Source organism: Mirounga leonina, unplaced genomic scaffold, assembly GCF_011800145.1.
Source record: "Mirounga leonina isolate KUSES-001 unplaced genomic scaffold, KU_Mleo_1.0 Mir_168, whole genome shotgun sequence".
NCBI classification, from domain to species: Eukaryota; Metazoa; Chordata; class Mammalia; order Carnivora; family Phocidae; genus Mirounga; species Mirounga leonina.
This window is the reverse complement of record NW_023270426.1, coordinates 23414669-23433415: the sequence shown is the minus strand read 5'-3', so window position 1 is coordinate 23433415 and position 18747 is coordinate 23414669. Positions and strand designations below refer to the sequence as shown.

The 18747-nt window shown below is 47.7% G+C and overlaps 1 protein-coding gene across 2 annotated transcripts; it reads left to right on the top strand.

Annotated features, from left to right (window-relative positions):
• The first annotated feature begins 13701 nt into the window (after positions 1-13701).
• On the top strand, positions 13702-18686 carry STING1 (stimulator of interferon response cGAMP interactor 1). Of its 2 annotated transcripts, none has more exons than XM_035014262.1 (8): positions 13702-13764; positions 14091-14184; positions 14677-14903; positions 15030-15213; positions 15464-15572; positions 16483-16721; positions 17426-17612; positions 18171-18686. In XM_035014262.1, exons 3-8 carry the CDS (start codon positions 14677-14679, stop codon positions 18359-18361), a joined length of 1137 nt encoding a protein of 378 aa, XP_034870153.1. In that variant the 5' UTR covers positions 13702-13764; positions 14091-14184; the 3' UTR covers positions 18362-18686. The 2 variants fall into 2 exon arrangements, with proteins under 2 accessions (XP_034870153.1, XP_034870151.1); XM_035014260.1 differs by having other exon boundaries at positions 14091-14191.
• Positions 18687-18747: the final 61 nt, after the last annotated feature.

Sequence of the window (18747 nt, the reverse complement as noted above, 5' to 3'; positions counted from 1 at the left end):
TGATTCACTGCAGCCACAAGGAATGGAAGGCCAGAGAGCCAGCCTCAGACAGCAGGGCCACCCCCTGTCCAACCTCTAAGGAAGTCACTAAAGGAAACCAGCCAGCAGGTGCCCTGTAGAGTCAACACAGACCACTGCTGTGTCCTGAGGCTTCTCTGGATACAGAGTCAAGGTACTCTAACTGATGCTCCCAGGGGCCCGGGGGGCTCAACTGATCGTCTGCCTTCGACTCAGGTCCTGATTCCAGGGTCCTGGGATCAAGTCCCACATTGGGCTCCCTGCTCAGCAGGGAGTCTGCTTCTCCCTCTGCCCCGCCCCCCCATGCATGCTCTCTCTCGCTCTCTCTCACAAAAATAAACAAGTAAAATCTTAAAAAAAAAATCCTTATACCACTGCCCTCAAAGATGTCTCCATCTAGATGGGGGTTGTGGGAAGGACTTGTATTGGGTCTACAGCGATGATAATAGCTGCCGGGATTCTTTTTTTTTTTTTTTTTAGAGAGAGAGAGCAAGTGAGAGGGGAGTGGGGGCAGAAGGAGAGGGAGAAAGAGAATCCCAAGCAGACTCCAAGCCCAGTGCAGATCCTGATTCGGGGCTCCATCTCATGACCCTGAGATCATGACCTGAGCCGAAATCAAAAGTTGGACAGTCAACGAACTGAGCCATGCAGGCACCCCTGATTCTTTTATTTTTAAGATTTTATTTATTTATTTATTTATTTATTTATTTATTTATTTATTTATGAGAGAGAGCATGCATGAGTTGGGGGAGGAGCAGAGGGAGAGGGACAAGCAGATTCCCCACTGAGGGAGGAGCCCAACACGGAGCTTGATCTCATAAGCCTAGATCACACACTGAGCGGCAATCAAAGGGTCGGAGGCTTCACCGACTGAGCCACCCAGGCCCACCCCCCTGATTCTTATTGAATGCCTACCATACGCTGGCACTGCTCTAAGCATTTGACATGCAGCCTGTCTCACACCTTCAACAATCCCTTTGCAGATGAGGAGAATGTGGCTCCGGGAATTGAAGCCTGTCCATACAGTTGAAATGATGGGTATGAAGCAGAGTGGCTGAGAGGTGGGCTCTGAGTGAGTTGGGAGGGAATACCCCTTCAGTTTGGGGTAGAGACAGTGCCCCAGCTCTTCAGCCGGAAGGGAAGATGCATGCTGGGGGAGCCACCCGTGCCTGGTGAGCCCTGCTGGCCAGGCTAAGTTGCTTGTACTTGTTCCTCTAGGCTCCACACCAACGGCTCCCTTCCTGTTTCTATCTTAGGGGGTCAAATGCTATGTTTTGACCTAAAGAACCGAAGCTGGGGGTCCTGGCCCTGCTACAATCTGGTTGGGGGCCTTAGGCAGGTTCCTGCTCTCTCTGGGCCTCAAAGTCCTCTCTTTGAAAGGAGCCTTACTCAGGCACTTCTAACCCAGCCCATAGGTCTCTATTCATAGCTCTAGAGCACAATTAAGCTCAGATGCAGGAACAGCTTTTAGTTAACTTTAGCCTTTTCCTAAAATAGCCCTTCCCCCCCCCCTTCGCATGTGCCCCTAGGACAGGACAGACACGGAGGAGGGAGGAAGGAGAGAGATGAGATGCCCTTCTGTCTGTCTATCCCTGAGCGGATGAATTGTCCAGCCCTCTCCTGCAGTTTTGGTTGGTCCTCTTGATTAGTCTCCAGGCCCATAGAGGCAGTATCTCTTCTTCCTCCTCTTCTTTACCATCTGTATTCACTCACTCATTCATTCATTCATTCCTTCCTCAAAGGTGAGGGCCTCCTGTGTACCAAGCATTGTAGTAGGCCCTGGGATATAGCCACGAACCAAATGGACCAGTAGGTGGTAGGGCTGCTTCTCTGCTAGTCCAAATGGCCACCAGGTGTCACCAGTGCCAGCCATACCTCCTCTCCTGGGCATGAGAAGAGATGGGTTGGGAAGAGGAAGTGTGGGTGGCTGAACTTGACCAGCTGGGCTCAGTCAGTCTGAATCACAAGCAAGTTCCTCAAGTGGAAAAAACAAATTTACCTCCTTGCCCCTCCCCCACCAAAAGACACCCTCATGACTTCCTCAAAGCCCATCTTGCCTGGGACCTTGGGAACTCACAAATTCGGCAGCCCATCCCTCACAGAGAGCCTACCATGCTTCTTGTAAACTCCTTTGGTGATCACAGCTCACTACCTCATAGGCAGCCTATATTATTAGAAGATTCTTCCTGATTTAGAACCCAAACCTGACACTTTGATTTGTCTTAGTTCTGCCTTCTGTGGTTACAAAGAGGAAGGCTCTTCTCCCTCATACAGCCCTTCAGACATTTGGAGAGATTGCTCAGGTCTCCTGAGTTTGTTTGTTTATTGTTCATGACTCTATACAGAGCATTTACTGTGTGTCAGGCCTTGGGGCCACAGCAGAGAACAAGCAAGGTTGATGCTGCCCTCCATGGCATATAGTCTTATAGAAACCAGCAACCAGCCAGCAGTAACAATAAAGCATGCACAAGGCCAAATAGGAAAGATCTGGACTGACACAGAGCAGGAGGCAAGGCTCTTACCCAGCATGAGGTCTGGGAAGACTTCCTGGGGAGATCTCCTTGTGGTCAGGTGAGCAGCTACAAGGCTGTTCAAACGCCGAAGTTTTAAAGAAAAATTAGGGAGGTGCCTGGATGCTTCCGTTGGTTGGGTGTCTGACTCTTGATTTAGACTTGGGTCGTGATCTGGGGGTCATGGGATTGAGCCCCATGTCCGGATCCATGCTCATCGGGAGTCTGCTTGAGATTCTCTCTGTCTGCCCCTCCCTCGGCTCATGCTCTCTCTCTCTCTCTCTCAAATGAATAAATAAATCTTTTTTTGTTTAAAGATTTTATTTATTTGTCAGCACAAGCAGGGGGAGCGGCAGGCGGAGGGAAAGGGAGAAGTGGGCTCCTCAGCAAGGAGCCCAATGTAAGACTCGATCCCAGGACCCTGGGATCATGACCTGAGCCAAAGGAAGACGCTTAACTGACTGAGCCACCCAGGCGTCCCATGAATAAATAAATCTTTTTTAAAAATAAAGAAAAATTGGGAGAGTTTTTGCTCATGTCCTGAGCTTAGTCTGCTCGTCGGGAAATACAGCATCATGGGGTGGCAGGGGGGAGGGTTGGGGACAGAACAGGGGACAGGAAGAGCCATCTAGGCAGTGAGAGAGAGCATGGAGTTTTTTGGGACGCTGACGAGGCCCAGTCTGGTTGGAGTGCACAACTGAGAAAGGAGCTATGAGACAAAGGGCCCCCAAAAGAAGGAAGAGACAACTACTAGGCCTTCAACAGCTTCTAGACACCAGTGTCTAATGCCCAGATCTGGTCTGATGTGGGGTGTGGGGGAACCACAAGGTCACCTTCCATGATGCAGATCTACCTTCCCATGAGCACAGCCCAGGAAGGCAGTGGCCTTTTGATGGCAAGTCAAACTGCACCTGAAGTCCTCTAAAGCCCTTAAGGATGCTTCACTCAAACTGCTAAAAAGCCAGAGCGTCCCCATCTAAGGATCACACAGCTGAATTAATGAACCTCAGACTGAGCTGTTTTTTTATTGCTCTCTGGCTCATTTCTCCCTCAGTTTTGATTACTCCCACAATATGTGTTCATTTTAATAAACATTTCTAAATACAATAAACAAAATGAAAATCCAAAATTACCTTGTGTTATTATATCTATTGCTGTGTAACAAATTACCCCAAAACTTAGTCGCTTCAAACAACAAACACGGATTATCTCACAGTTTCTCAGATTCAAGAATTTTGGGGTTGCTCAGTTGGGTGGTTCTGGCTCAGAATTTCTCATGAGATTGCAGTGAGGCCGTCGGCCAGAGCTGCAGTGATTTGAAGACTTGACCAGGGCGGGCAGTTTCACTTTCAAGGTTGCTAATTTGTACGCCTGGCAAGATGTTGCTGGTGGTTGGTAGGAGGCCTTGAGGCTCACAACTTGGACCTTTCCATAGCTGCATGCGTCTCTTATGACAGGGCGGCTGACGGTCCCCAGAACGAGTGATCCAATTAGTCCTATACTTGGGAGGGGATTAGTCTCCACCTTTTGAAGGGAGGAGTATCAAAGATTTGTTGATCTGGTTTTTTAAAATTTTATTTTATGTAAATTCAACTAAATAACAAATAGTGTATTAGTAGTTTCAGAGGTAGAGTTCAGTGATTCATCAGTTGCATGTAACACCCAGTGCTCATTACATCATGTGCCTTCCTTAATGTCCATCACCCAGTTACCCCATCCCCCACCCCCCTCTAGCAACCCTCGGTTCATCTTATTTTATTTTTTCCTCCCTTCTCCTATGATCTTCTGTTTGGTTTCTTAAATTCCACATATGAGTGAAATCATATGATAATTGTCTTTCTCTGATTGAGTTATTTTGCTTAGCATAATACCTTCTAGTTCCATCCACATCATTGCAAATGGTAAGATTTCATTTTTTGATGGTTGAGTAATATTCCATTGTATATAAATACCACATCTTCTTTATCCATTCATCTGTGGATGGACATCTTGGCTCTTTCCATAGTTTGGCTATTGTGGACATTGCTGCTATAAACATTGGGGTGCAGGTGCCGCTTCGGATCACTACATTTGTATCCTTTGGGTAAATACCTGGTAGTGCGATTGCTGGATCGTAGAGTAGCTCTATTTTTAACTTTTTGAGGAATCACCATACTGTTTTCCAGAGTGGCTGCACCAGCTTGCATTCCCACCGGCAGCATAAGAGGGTTTGCAGATATGTTTTTAAACTTCCAGTTACCCCAAATCTCTTTCCAAAATAACCATTATGAACATTTTGTTGTATTTACAACCAGAATATTTCTCACTCAGAGATATACATCTACTTTAAACAAAAAAAATGGGATCATAATATAAGTACTGTGGTTTACTGCTATTTTATTTAATGTTGGAATAGGTAATAATGCACACAAAATAAAATTTAAAAGGTACAAAAGCACAAAATGACATGCAGCTGCAAGTGAGTCTCCCTTGTTCCCTTGCTCTCAGCCACTCAGCTGCCCTCCCTGATGCTCACCACTTTCACCATCTTCTTGCATATTACAAATATATAAGCAGAGCTACTCTTTGGTTTCCACACTCACTGTTCTGCAGTGTGCTCTTTCACCTCACTATATTATTGCTCAGATATTTCCGTATCAGCATATAGGAAACTGCCTCAATTCTTAAAGAGCTATAGAGTATTTCCTTGAATGGAGGCACCAGAGCTTACTTAATATGAACTCTTTTGTGACAAGTTCTGTGACTTCAAAACATACTCTAAGTGTCCTTCAGTGTCAGCAAGTGTACCTGCCCACCCTGCCACTCTATGGATGTACCATCATTATTTGAACTGATCCTGTGGTGTTGAAAGTTTGGGTTGTTTCCTATTTTCTCATTTTTCTCTATCTTGCTTCTAAAGCAAACAGCATACATCTACTGAGCCTTTTGGGACTACTCATCAGAAGCTTGAAATATGCATATAATCTTTAACCCAGCAACCCTACTTCTGAGAATTGCTCCTAATAACCAGAAAAGTGAGTGTGCAAAGATGCACTTCCTTAAGTTTATTGCAAAGTTTCTTAGAGTAGAGAAAAATTTAAAAGAACCTAAATGCCCAATAATAGGTGACTGCTTCAATCATGATTCATAATTCTATGCTATAGAATACTGGGAATACACCAAAAATTATGATTTTATTTTTATTGCCCTACAAATATGCCTAATAATATATTCCTTAGTTAAAAAGCAGGATACAAAACAACAGATCTAGTGAAATTAAGAAAACAATTCCATTTATGATAGCATTAAAAAGAACAGAATAGAAAACAGTTTGGTGTTTCCTCGAAAGGTTAAACATAGAATTAGTATATGACCCAACATTTCCACTTCTATGTATATGCCCCAAAGAATTGAAATCAGGGATTCAAACAGATACTAGCATATGTTCATAGAATGTTCATAGCAGCATTACTCACAATAGTTAAAGGGTGGAAACAAGCCAAGCACCCATCAACAGATGAATGAGTAAACAAAATGTAGTGTGTGTGTGTATGTATGAATATATTATTGATCCATAGAAAAGAATCAAGGTCTGATATATGCTTGTATATGGATGAACCTTGAAAACATTATGCTAAGTGAAATAAACCAGACACAAAAGGACAAATATTGTACAATTTCATTTACATAAAATATCTAAAATGGGCAAATTCATAGAGACAAAAAGTAGATTAGAGGTTACCAGGGGCTGAGGCGTAGAGAAAATAGGGAGTTATTGCTTAATGGGTAGAGAGCTTATTTGGGATGATAAAAAATGTTAGAAATATGTAGTGGTGGGGTGATTGTACAACAATGTGAATGTAATTAATGTCACCGAATTTTACACTTAAAATGGTTAAAATGACAATTTTTATGTTATATTTATTTTACCACAATAAAAAATCCAAAAAATACCTGTGAATAAATTAACAAAAGAAGTGTAAAACTTATACTCTATACACTATAAAACATTGCTAAAAAGAAATAAAGAAGATCTCAGTAAATGGAAAGACACCTCATGTTTATGGACTTGACTTATGTTAGGATGGTGATACTCTATTAGATTCATTGCAATCCCTGTCAAAATTTTAGCTGGCATCCTTGCAGAAGTTGATAAGCTGATCCCAAAATTCATATGGAAATTTATGGGACCCAGAATAGCCAAAACAATCTTAAAAAAGAAGAGCCAAGTTGGAGGACTCACACTTCCCGATTTCAAAACTTACTACAAAACTATAGTAATCAATATGGTATGGACTGGCATAAAGATAGACATACAGATGAATGGAAAAGAACTGAGAATTCACAAATAAACTCTCACATTCTCGGTTGATTTTTTTAAAAGGTTTATTTATTTATTTGAGAGAGAACGAGAGAATGAACAGGAGGGGCAGAGGGAGAGGGAAAGAGAATCCCAAGCAGATTCTGTGACAAGCGCAGAGCCCAATGTGGTGCTGCATTTCAATATCGTGACCGGAGTCAAAACCAAGAACTGGCCATCCAACCAACTGTGCCACGCAGGCGCCCCCCAGTTGGTTGACTTTTGACAATAGTGCTAAAACGATTCAACAGAGAAAGTCTTTTCAACAAATGATGCTGGGACAACTGGATGTCTACATGCAAAAGAATGAATGTGAACCCCTAAGTCATACCACATACAAAAAACTCAAAATGGACCAAAGACCTAAATGTAACAGTCAAAACTATTAAATTCTAGATGGAAACATAGGTTTGAATCTTTGTGACCTTGATGAGGTGATAGTTTCTTAGATATAGTACCAAAAGGACAAGAGACAAAAGAAAAGATAGATATTTAGATCTCATCAAAGTCAATAAATTTTGTTGTTGTTGTTGTTAAAGATTTTATTTATTTGACAGAAAGAGAGATAGCGAGAGCAGGAACACAAGCAGGGGGAGTGGGAGAGGGAGAAGCAGGCTTCCTGCTGAGCAGGGAGCCCGATGTGGGACTCCATCTCAGGACCTCGGGATCACTACCCGAGCCGAAGGCAGACGCTTAACAGCTGAGCCACCCAGGCACCCCAAAGTTAATAACTTTTGTGCTTTAAAGGACACCACAAGGAAAGTGAAAAGACAATCCACAGAATGGGGGAAATTTTTGCAAAGCACATATCTGATAAGGGACTTGTATCTAGAATATAAAAAAAAACTCATGATAATTACAATAATAAATTATTATTATAATAAGAAAAAGACAAATAACCCAATTTTAAGAATGGGCACAGGATACGAATAGACAATTCTTGCAAAAGATATATGATGGCAATAAGCACATAAAAGGATGCTCAATATCATTTGCCATCAGGGAAATGTAAATCAAAACCATAATGAGATACCACTTCACACCTACTAGGATGGCTACAATCAAAAAAGATAGATAAGAAACAAGTATAGGCTAGAATGTAGAGAAATTAGAACCCTCTTACAATGCTGGTGGGATGTAAAATAGTGCAGACACTTTGGAAAATAGTCTGATGGTTCTTCAAAAAATTAAACATAGAGTTACCATATGACCCAGCAACCACACTCCTAGGCATATACCCAAAAGAAATGAGAATGTATGTCCACAAAACATTTGCACATAAAGTTCATAGCAGCATTATTCATAATAGCCAAAAAATGGAAACAACTCAAATGTCCTCAATTAATTAATGAATAAATAAATGTAATATAGTTACACAATAGGATATTATTTAGCAATAAAATGGAATGAAGTACGGATGTATGCTACAATGTGGATGAACCTTTAAAACATAAGAAGACCGACGCAATAACATATTGTTTGATTTCACTTACAGGAAATGTCCAGAATAGGCACATCTGTAGAGACAGAAGGTAAATTAGTGATTACCTGGGGTGAGGTTGGGGTGAGGGTGGCTGGGTGGTGATGGCTACAGGGTTTTTTTGGGGGGGTGATGAAAATGTTCTAAAATTGATTGTGGTGATGGTTGCACAATTCTGTGAATATATTAAAAAGTAATGAATTATGCATTTTATTTTTTAAAAGATTTTATTCATTTATTTGAGAAAGAGAGAGAGCGAGAAGGAGCAGGGAGAGGGGCAGAGGGAGAAGGAGAAACAGACTCCCTGCTGAGCAAGGAGCCCAACTTTGTGGGGCTCCATCTCCAGACTCCAGGATTATGACCTGAGCCAAAGGCAGACGCTTAACCAACTGAGCCACCCAGGCGCCCCTAATTTTACTTTTTTTAAGATTGAATTATTTATTTTATTTATTTATTTTTTTAAAGATTTTATTTATTTATTTGACAGAGAGAGAGATAGCGAGAGCAGGAACACAAGCAGGGGGAATGGGAGAGGGAGAAGCAGGCTTCTTGCCGAGCAGGGAGCCCGATGTGGGACTCAATCCCAGGACCCTGGGATCATGACCTGAGCCGAAGGCAGACGCTTAACCAACTGAGCCACCCAGGCGCCCGAATTATTTATTTTAGAGAGAAAGAGCATGAGTATGAGGGGCAGAGGGAGAGGGAAAGAGAATCAGAAACACACTCCTCACCGAGCACAGAGCCCGCCGACTTGGGCCTGATCTCACGACCCCAAGATCACTACCAGAGCCCAAACGAAGACTGGGATGCTCAAAGGATTGTGCCACCCAGGCGCCCCTGAATTGTACATTTTAAATATATGAGTTGTATGTTATGTAAATTATATCTCAATAAAGCTGTTAGCATAAACGAACAAACAAAAAAGCAACTAGATCTCTTTGCCCTGCTGGATACCTCCTTCTGGGAGGACATGGGTCCATTATTCACTCCCTATGCTCCCCCACCCCTAATCATGCATCTTCCAGCCTCTCCTTCTCTATCACATCTACTTGGATATTGTCCTGTCCAAGAAAGATCATGACACACTATTGGGCTCCATGATCGGGCAATGGAAGGAAGTGGCTGGGGTCAGGCTCAGAGCCACCCATGGATGAGACATCAAATCTGTGTCTTGAGCCCATTTTAGAGGCCAAGGTGATCGAAGCTGGCAACTCCAAGAGTGTGACTCTCAGTGTTGCTGTTGCTGCTGCTGGCGGTGGTTAGAATGAGTAATTACTGAGCATCTAGAGCAAGTCATGCCTACAAGTGCAATGTTTCTTTTTATCCTCCTGACAGTCTGATATGGTAAAAGTTATTACTTACCATCCTCATTGTAACTAAGGCTCAAAGAATTTAAATAACTGGGCCAGGGTCACATAGCTAGGAGAGGCAGAGGCGAGATTGGATCCCAGGTATACCATAGTCAACTGATCTTAAATCCCCCCCAAAATCCTGTCCTAGCAGGATTCAGGGACCTGACACATGAATATCAGGGACCTGTAAACATGGAAGGGGTTGTGTGGGCAAAAGGGCAGCTCCTCAGAGGCCAGAGGTCTCCCAACCCCACTCACACTCTGTCTCAGGCCCAAAGTCCCCTAAATGAGTGTGTAGGGGTTTATTTCTCTCTCAGGAACACTGATGACGCATTTCAGGGGAGACCCGTGGGAGCTGTGACTGGGCTGGAAATGGAAATGTGTAGCGCTGGCCGACAAGCACTCGTGGGGTGTCTGGAGGGAAGAAGCAACTACCAGCAAGTGAGGAGGAGGCCCCGGCAGCAAGCTGACCCATGGAGCAGAGCTATCACGCTCCCCTGGCCTGAGGGAAGCAGCCTGTGAGCCGGGGGTGGAAACTTGGGCCTCAACTCCCCCTGGGGCCCTTAGGTTCCTCCTTGGACACCGAGGCGTTCGGTCTGGAAGAGCTTCAAGTTCCTTGCCTGTCAGTCCAGCTGTCCGTCTGAGCGCTGAGGAAGACCCCAGGCACGCAGCTGTTGTGATGCCCCTCGGCTCTGAGGCCCTGGTCACAGACCCACTCCCTCATCCCCTTCCTACACCATAGACCCTCTTAGGGGTTGAATTGCGTCCCCTAAAAAGATACGTTGAAGTCTTAACCTCCCAGCACCTGTGAATGTGACCTTATTTGAAGATAGCGATTTTGCAGGTGTAATCAAGATGAAGTCATTAGGGTGCGCCCTGATCCAGTACGATGGGTGTCCTCATAAGAAGAGGAAAAGCCATGTGGAGACAGAGATGCAAAGTTGAGGAACGTTGTGTGACAGAGGCCGAGACTGCACAGCTGTAGCTGTAAACCAAGGACCACCTCGGGGCACCAGCAAGGGGAAGAGGCCAGGGAAGATCCTTCTCTTGAGACTTCAGAAGAAGCATGGCCCTGCCAATACCTTGACTGCAGACTTCTTGCTTCCAGAGCTGTGAGTCACTTTCTGTTTAATAAATTTCTGTTGTTTTAAGCCACCACATTTCTAGGGCTTCTGTAGAACAGCCCTAAGAATCTGATACAGAACTCCGACATGCTCACACGCTCCCGCCGCACCAGCCATTTCTCTGTTCCTCCACGGACCCAACTCCTTCCCACCCTTTTACATGTGATGCTCTGTCAGAAGGTTCTACACCTGCCCTTCTCTCCAACACCCTTGCCTTGCTCCTTCCAAACTCAGCTTAAAAGGCATTTCTTCAGGAAAGCCTAGACTTGGGTATTCCAGGCTCCCCTCAGAACAGCAACAGAAGTGCGCTCTCTGAAGCCCTCGCCACATCTGTATGTAGTTAATTCCTGGTGCGGTCGCGTAATGCCCGCTGCCCGTGCCCCCGCTGGGGGTGTCATGACAGTGGGGCCTGGCCTGACATATTCACCAGCAATCCTACCCCTCGCTCCTGAGGCAATGCTGGGATTTTTTTCTTTTCACGACATACTCTAAGCATGAAACAAACAATACGTGTTCAAATTGGGAAAAGAAACCCAAGAAAACATAATGAGCAAACATGGAAAAATATGCTAAAAATCACCTACATTCCTTTTTTTAAAAAATATTTTATTTATTTATTTATAAAATAAATAGTGGGAGAGGGAGAAGCAGGCTTCCCGCCGTGCAGGGAGCCCGATGTGGGGCTCCATCCCAGGACCCTGGGATCATGACGTGAGCCGAAGGCAGACACTTAACGACTGAGCCACCCAGGCGCCCCAAAATCACCTACATTCCTACTGCATAGAGTAATCACTGTTGGCATTTTGACATATGTGCTTTCAGACCTTTTTTCATGCAAGATATATTTCTTAAAATGCAATTATACTGTATTATATGCTGCTTTTTTTCCAGTAAGAAATGTATAAAAGGCATGTTTAAGAGTCAATAAATACAGGGGTGCCTGGTGGCTCAGTTGGTTGGGCGTCCGACTCTCGGTTTTGGCTTGGGTCATATCTAAGGGTTGTGGGATCGAGCCCCGTGTTGGGCTCTGCGCTGGGGCTGGGTGGGGAGTCTGCTGGAGATTCTCTCCCTCCCTCTCCCTCTGCTCCTCCTCCCCTAAAATAAACAAATCTTAAAAAAATAAAGGTCATTAATACAAAATTACCTCATCATTTTTGGTGCCTACGCATCCTTCTACTGTAAGATGAATCACAATTTAGTTAACAAGTCCTCATTGTTGGGCATTTAGATACCTTTCAGTTTTTCTCTGGTGTAAACAATACTGCTACAAACATCTGAAAAATAGGTATTTTTGTGCCCTTGTCTGATTCTTTCTTTCTTTCTTTTTAAGATTTTATTTATTTATTTGACAGAGAAAGACACAGTGAGAGAGAGAACACAAACAGGGGGAGTGGGAGAGGGAGAAGCAGGCTTCCCGCGGAGCAGGGAGCCCGATGCGGGGCCCGATCCAAGGACTGTGGGATCATGACCTGAGCCGAAGTCAGATGCTTAACCGACTGAGCCACCCAGTCGCCCCTTGTCTGATTATTTCTTGACGAAGCTTTCCTAGAAGTGGATTGCTAGGTCCATGATGACAAGTGTGTTTTTTAAAGCTTCTGAGGCATAGTGGCAACCTGCCCTTAAAAATAGAGGAACTTCAGGGGCGCCTGGGTGGCTCAGTCGTTAAGCGCCTGCCTTCGGCTCAGGTCATGATCCCAGGGTCCTGGGATCGAGCCCCGCATCGGGCTCCCAGCTCCGTGGGAAGCCTGCTTCTCCCTCTCCCACTCCCCCTGCTTGTGTTCCCTCTCTCGCTATGTCTCTCTCTGTCAAATAAATAAAATCTTTAAAAAAAAAAAAAAAGCGCTCACCCCTGATGCCCCCGTAACTCCATAAAAAAAAAAAAAAATAGAGGAACTTCTATTTTAGGGAGATGGGATGAAGGAAGGGATGGGATGAAGAACACGTTTGGGGGAAACAGTGACCAGTGTAGAGCCGCAGAGCAGGCAACCGTGGGGCCCCCTGGGGGAGTGGGTCCTCCGTAGCCTGGAGGCCCTCGGCTACTTGGCAGAGCTGGCTCTTGGGGCTGGGAGGACTCTGCTCAGGCCTTCTTTTGGGCACCCTTGATTTTCTTTGGTTTTGATGTAGCTGAGCCCTTGCTCACCTCACGGCGTCCCTTTGTGAGCCACTTGTAGGGAAGAGAAGTTGTAGGGGCCTCCCCCATTTATAGGAAGTGATTTTCACAAACAAGAGTTTTCAGGAAGTCTTGTTCCTGGGAGGCCAGTGTCATCTATGAATGCGTGTGTCACCCACCTTGTTTCTGGCTGTGATGTGGGGAAGGGTCCAGGCGAAGACTCTGACCTGGGCGGAATGAACGGCTGCTGCCCTGTGGGGGCCACCCCAGTCCCCCCTCTAGGCCTGCCCTGTCCTCAAATCAAATCAGCTTCTCAGTTTGCCGGAGAGCAGTAGAGACACCCCCGGCCACCCCAAGAGAACCTGTAGGCATGAAACTTGGTGCTGGTACCTCCTACCCCTTCCCGAGTAGGGAAGGCACAGAGCAAGCCATTCACCGCACTGAGCCTCAGAGGGCTCCCCTGTAAAATGGGGACGGATACTATATCTATCTTCCAGAGTGGCTCAGTGGATTAAGTAACATACTGTGTGTAACACTTAGCATCATATCTGGAACATGGTAAACACTTTATGGTGATGATTGATGGTGAGGCTCCCCAAGACTGCTTTTTTGGCTAGAATCACCGGGTTCTCTCTGAGAAGTCAGAGGCATGGCTACTTGCTGGGGCAAGCCAGAGCCCCACTCCCCTGAAGGCTCTCTGCTACTACAAAGCCTTTTACCCGAAAGGCTGCTGTTACAGGAAATAACTTTCATTCTCCTTCCGCCTTCCTCATACCACAGTCTTCAGAAAAAGAGGATCTGCGTCTCGAAATCAGAATAAAAATCAGGCAGGTCAGTGTGGTGTGGTGTGTGTTCTGCCTTTGTCTGGGAGCGTGTGGAGTCCTGCCTGGGTGTTGGAGAGTCTGTTTGGTCGTGGGGGCTTGAGGCGTTCAGGGTTGTGGCCGCAGGGGACAGTGAGGGGGAGCAAAGGGCAATGGAACGAGGGCCTCCTCAAGCTGCCCTCCCCATACCAAGACTGGGGCATGGCTCATCAGAGCTCTTCCTCCCTTCCTGGGGAGCAGGAAATACCCTCCTCTCCTAAGCTGTGGTCTGGTGAAATGCCAGGGCTGGAATGCTGTGGAGAAAGTTTAGATTGTTTTTTAATGTTTCGTTTTCAGGCCTTACCCAGAGAGGCTGGCCTTGGTCGCTGGGAGCCATTGCACTAGACCTTCTCTCCTTGTCATCTTCCAGAAATAACCTACAGTCTCAGAGGTAAAAGGTAGGTAGGATCGGGAGAGTGGAGCATAGGCTCCAAGGCTGAGGCCCCCCGAGACCCAGAGATGGGTCTGCCCTGCCTGCACCCGCAGACTGTGGTGTCACCTTTGCTGACTAAGGTCTTCCCTGGGGTGGATTCGGGGGGAGAGGGAAGCCCAGGTTCCCAACAGTCCCTAGGTGGGTGGCACCTCACAGGATATTTTCGGGTCTGGGTCTGGGACAGTCACTGCCTTCTTTCTTCTCTACAACCTGTGGTCTTCCTGGGGTTGGGTAGGCTGTAGATATATGAGCACATGCACTTCTCCCCCTGCTCCCTTTACAACAAATCTCTCCCGGACAGGAGCGCTGGGATGCTATATGCCCAGCCTGTCCCCTAGAGGCATCTCCAGCCTCTGACTATGGCTGGGCACCAGGAATAAAGAGAGCTGTCCCGAAGCGGTAGGAGAGGGAGAGGATAGATAACAGCAATGGGTTTCTTGGTACCCACAGATGCCCCAGTCTAGCCTGCACCCATCCATCCCGCGGCCCAGGGGGACCAGGGCCCAGAAGGCAGCCTTGGTCCTGTTGGCCGTCTGCCTGGCAGCCCTTTGGGGGCTGGGGGAGCCACCAGAACACATTCTCCGATGGCTGGTGCTCCACCTGGCCTCCCTGCAGCTGGGACTGCTCTTCAAGGGGGTCTGCCATCTGACTGAGGAGCTGTGCCACCTCCATTCCAGGTGACTCCATTACCCATGGCGACTGGGCACCCCGCATGTCTTACTCTCTTGACGCCCAGCCCTGCCCCTCCTTGAATCTCTCGGGCTGAGCTGGGCTGGAGTCCGGAGCTTGACTGTCCCCTGCAGGTACCAGGGCAGCTCCTGGAGGGCTATGTGCTCTTGCCTGGGCTGCCCCATTCGCGGTGGGGCCCTGATGCTGCTGTCCTGCTATTTCTATGGCTCCCTCCCAAACCCAGCTGGCCGGCCCTTCCTTTGGACGCTTGCGCTCCTGGGCCTCTCGCAGGCCCTGAACATCCTCCTGGAGCTCCAGGTAAGACACAGAGGGAGGCGGAGGGTGTAGCCAAGTGGAAGCGGCAGCTAGTGTGTCCTACTCTGAGCTCGGTATCGGGAGTGGGACGAGTTTAGAGGTCGGCCCTTAGAGTAGAGCCTATAATGTCCTGCAATGGGAGGTCAATGGCAGAGAAGGGAGCAAGCTGGTAGCTGGTTGGGAAATCTTCTTGAGGAGGAGGGCTCTGGTTATCCTTCGTGGAGGCTCCCCAGGCCCACCCTGCTGTCTACAGGCCCTAGCCCCAGCTGAGGTCTCTGCAGTCTGTGAAAAAAGGAACTTCAATGTGGCCCATGGGCTGGCATGGTCATATTACATTGGGTACCTGCGGCTGATCCTGCCAGGTGAGCCATTTTCTATGCCCCTATTTCTAGAGCTTCACGACAGACAGTAAGACAAAAAACTCGCGTTTCTAGAACCTGCTGTATTTTTCAAAGCATTTTTATTCCTCAGGAATCATTTGATTCGCAAAGCAATTCTGTAGGCATGAAGGATATTATTATGCCTGGTTTTCAGGGAGGAATATGGCACTTAGAGCCACTAAGTGACTTCTCTCAGGTTAACTATGAATTCTTCCAATGAATATTGACTGTATGTTCTGCGCCCTTCGTGCGCATTTTCACTTTTAATTCATACCCTGTGGGCAAGGGATAATCATCATCCCTGTTTTAGAGATATAAGAAAATTGTGGTTCTAAGAGGTGAAGTGACTTCTCCAAAGTCACACAGCTTTGTGAGTGGAGGAGACAGGATTTGGACCCAGGTCTGTCCAGAGCCTGGATCCTTGACCACTCTACTGTGAGCCCATGTGTCATGTCTCATTTCTTCTGACTTGCTGGCCAAGGCCGTGGTTCTCCCATATCTCATTGATGTCTGCCCTTGTTACCTAGCTTCTGCTAGGAAACAGGCCTGGAGCTAGAGGCCAGACCCCGTGCACCTGGGATTGCTGGGAATGTCACCTTCCAGGGCACTTCCTGCCTCTCAGAGCCCTAAAAGCTGTGGTGGGAAGGAGTGGGGGTGAGCAGAGAAATCTGGACAAAGGACAATTGAGGGGAGAGAGAGGTGGTGGGAGTAGAGGGAGGGGTGGGAGTGTTCCTGAATTCTCTGCTCCTCCTGGCTCCTGCACAGTGCAAGTGGACTGGACCCTTGGTTCTCCTGCACCTACACATTGAGGGAACCAATGACCTGAGTATCTATCCTGGGTTGGGTGGGAGATAGGGTTGTAGGAATGACTTCTCGGGCCTCTCCACCCCAGGGTTCCCAACCCGGATACGCAAGTACAATCAGCTGCAGACCAACATGCTACAGGTCATAGGGAGCCATCGGCTGCACATCCTCTTCCCTTTGGACTGTGGGGTGCCTGATGACCTGAGTGTGGCCGACCCCAACATTCGCTTCCTGTATCAGCTGCCCCAGCAAAGTGCCGACCGTGCTGGCATCAAGGGCCGGGTTTACACCAACAGTGTCTATGAGCTTCTGGAACACGGGAAACCGGTGAGTGTGCGGGGAGGTGGGTGCTGCTAAGGAGGAGTCAGGCCCAGAGCACCAGAATTCTGACCCCTGGCCAAGCACTGATAAAAATTCATTGCCCTTCTCTGAGCCTTACTTTCCCCAGCTGGGCATGCTTCAGCTCTGAATGATGATAATGATCAGTAACACTAATTGAGCCCTTACTGCATACCAGATGCTATTCATCTGACCACCTCATCTAACCCTTGCCACCACCTGTGGGGTGAGGCCTGCTATGACCCCTACTTTACAGATGAGGAAACTGAGTACAGACTCAGAGAACCAGGAAGAAATTGGACGATTTCAACCTGACAAGCCACGCACTTGACCATAAAGCTGTCCTAGACCAAGATGTGAGAACATCTGAAAGATCTCACATAGGTGGGGGGGAAACCCAGGCCAGGGTTGAACCCCAGAGCCCAGCCCCCAGGAGCAGTTGACGGCAGGTGACTCCGTGGGCCTTGCCCTGGGATCTGAGAAGGAGGATCTGTGGAAGATAAATCTAGCACAGTCCTGGTGCTGATTTTAGGAGCAAAGGCCACCAGACACCATAGATCCCAGCAGGGTAGCCACCTCCCAGAACGCCATCTCTACAGGCTGAGGGAGCAGGGCCCTAGCAGTGGCACCAGGGTCCAGAGTCTGTCTGCCCTGGCCCTGGCTGAGTTTTGCGTTCCTGTCGCCTCCTCCAGGTGGGCATCTGTGTCCTGGAGTACGCCACCCCCTTGCAGACGCTTTTTGCCATGTCCCAGGATGGCCGAGCTGGCTTTAGCCAGCAGGATCGGCTGGAGCAGGCCAAACTCTTCTGCCGGATACTGGAAGACATCCTGGCAGATGCCCCTGAGTCGCAGAACAACTGCCGCCTCATTGTCTACTCCGGTGAGGACTGAGTAGGCTACCAGGCAGGAAGAGGCAGATATCCCGAAGGGTTAGAAGTAGCTAGAGCAACACCATGCCCTGGGCCTTCCCAAGTGGTCAAGGCATTTGAGCCCGGCCTCTTCCTTCCCCAGGAGAGGTCCTACCTCTCCACCTAGGACACTCAGTTGCTTTCTGGGGTACCTGGCTACGGGTCCTGGGTGGAGTGTGAAGAGATGGGCTCTAGGAGCCCCTGACGTCATCTAGGGATTGCCAGAAGAAGCAGAAGAGCCCCAGGCTCAGGACAAAGAGACCGGGGCTGCAGCCTCAGCGGCAGGTCTGTGCCCCTCTCTGAGCACCATCTCTAAGACTGAGGAGGTCAAATTCTGTTATCTCTGAAACCACTTCTAGCTCCAGAATTCCAGGAAACTCTAGCCCCAGGCCAGGGATGGGGAGGGATGCAGGGAGGTGAGGGAGAGGGAGTGTTGGAAGATCTGCCCACCAAGTCTCAGGGCATGTTCAAGTGAGAACCTAAGAGGTCCTCACTGCACTCCTCCCCCACCTTCCCCATCCTTGTGCCAGAACCTGCAGACGGAAGCAGCTTCTCCCTGTCCCAAGAGATTCTCCGGCACTTGCGGCAGGAGGAAAGGGAGGTCACTATGGGCAGCCTGGACACCTCGGTTGTACCCAGTTCCTCCACGCTCTCCCAGGAGCCCAAGCTCCTCATCAGTGGCTTGGAACAGCCTCTCCCACTCCGCACGGATGTCTTCTGAAGCTCAGTGTTTGCTGGCCTGAACCCCCAGTGCTCCCCAAGACTCTTGATCCACAAGACTGGATTGAAGGGCTTTCTTCAGCAGCTGGATGCCCAGCAGAACCACTTCCTCCCACAGGGAGCCTCTCAGAGAAGGTCCTTGAACTTAACATCTCAAGACGACCTTAGGCAAGTTGTTTTACCTCTCTGAACCTCAGTGTCATCATCTATGAAATGGGATTATAATCACTGTCTTACCTACCTCACAGGGTTGTTGTGAGGATTTTGACTGTATGGAACATTTTTGTAAACTATAAATGCCAGGTAAACTTAAGGGATGTGTCAGATGTCTTCCATTGGACCCTCCAGACTGACTGTCTACCCCTCCCTGCCTCCTCTGCCCTGGGA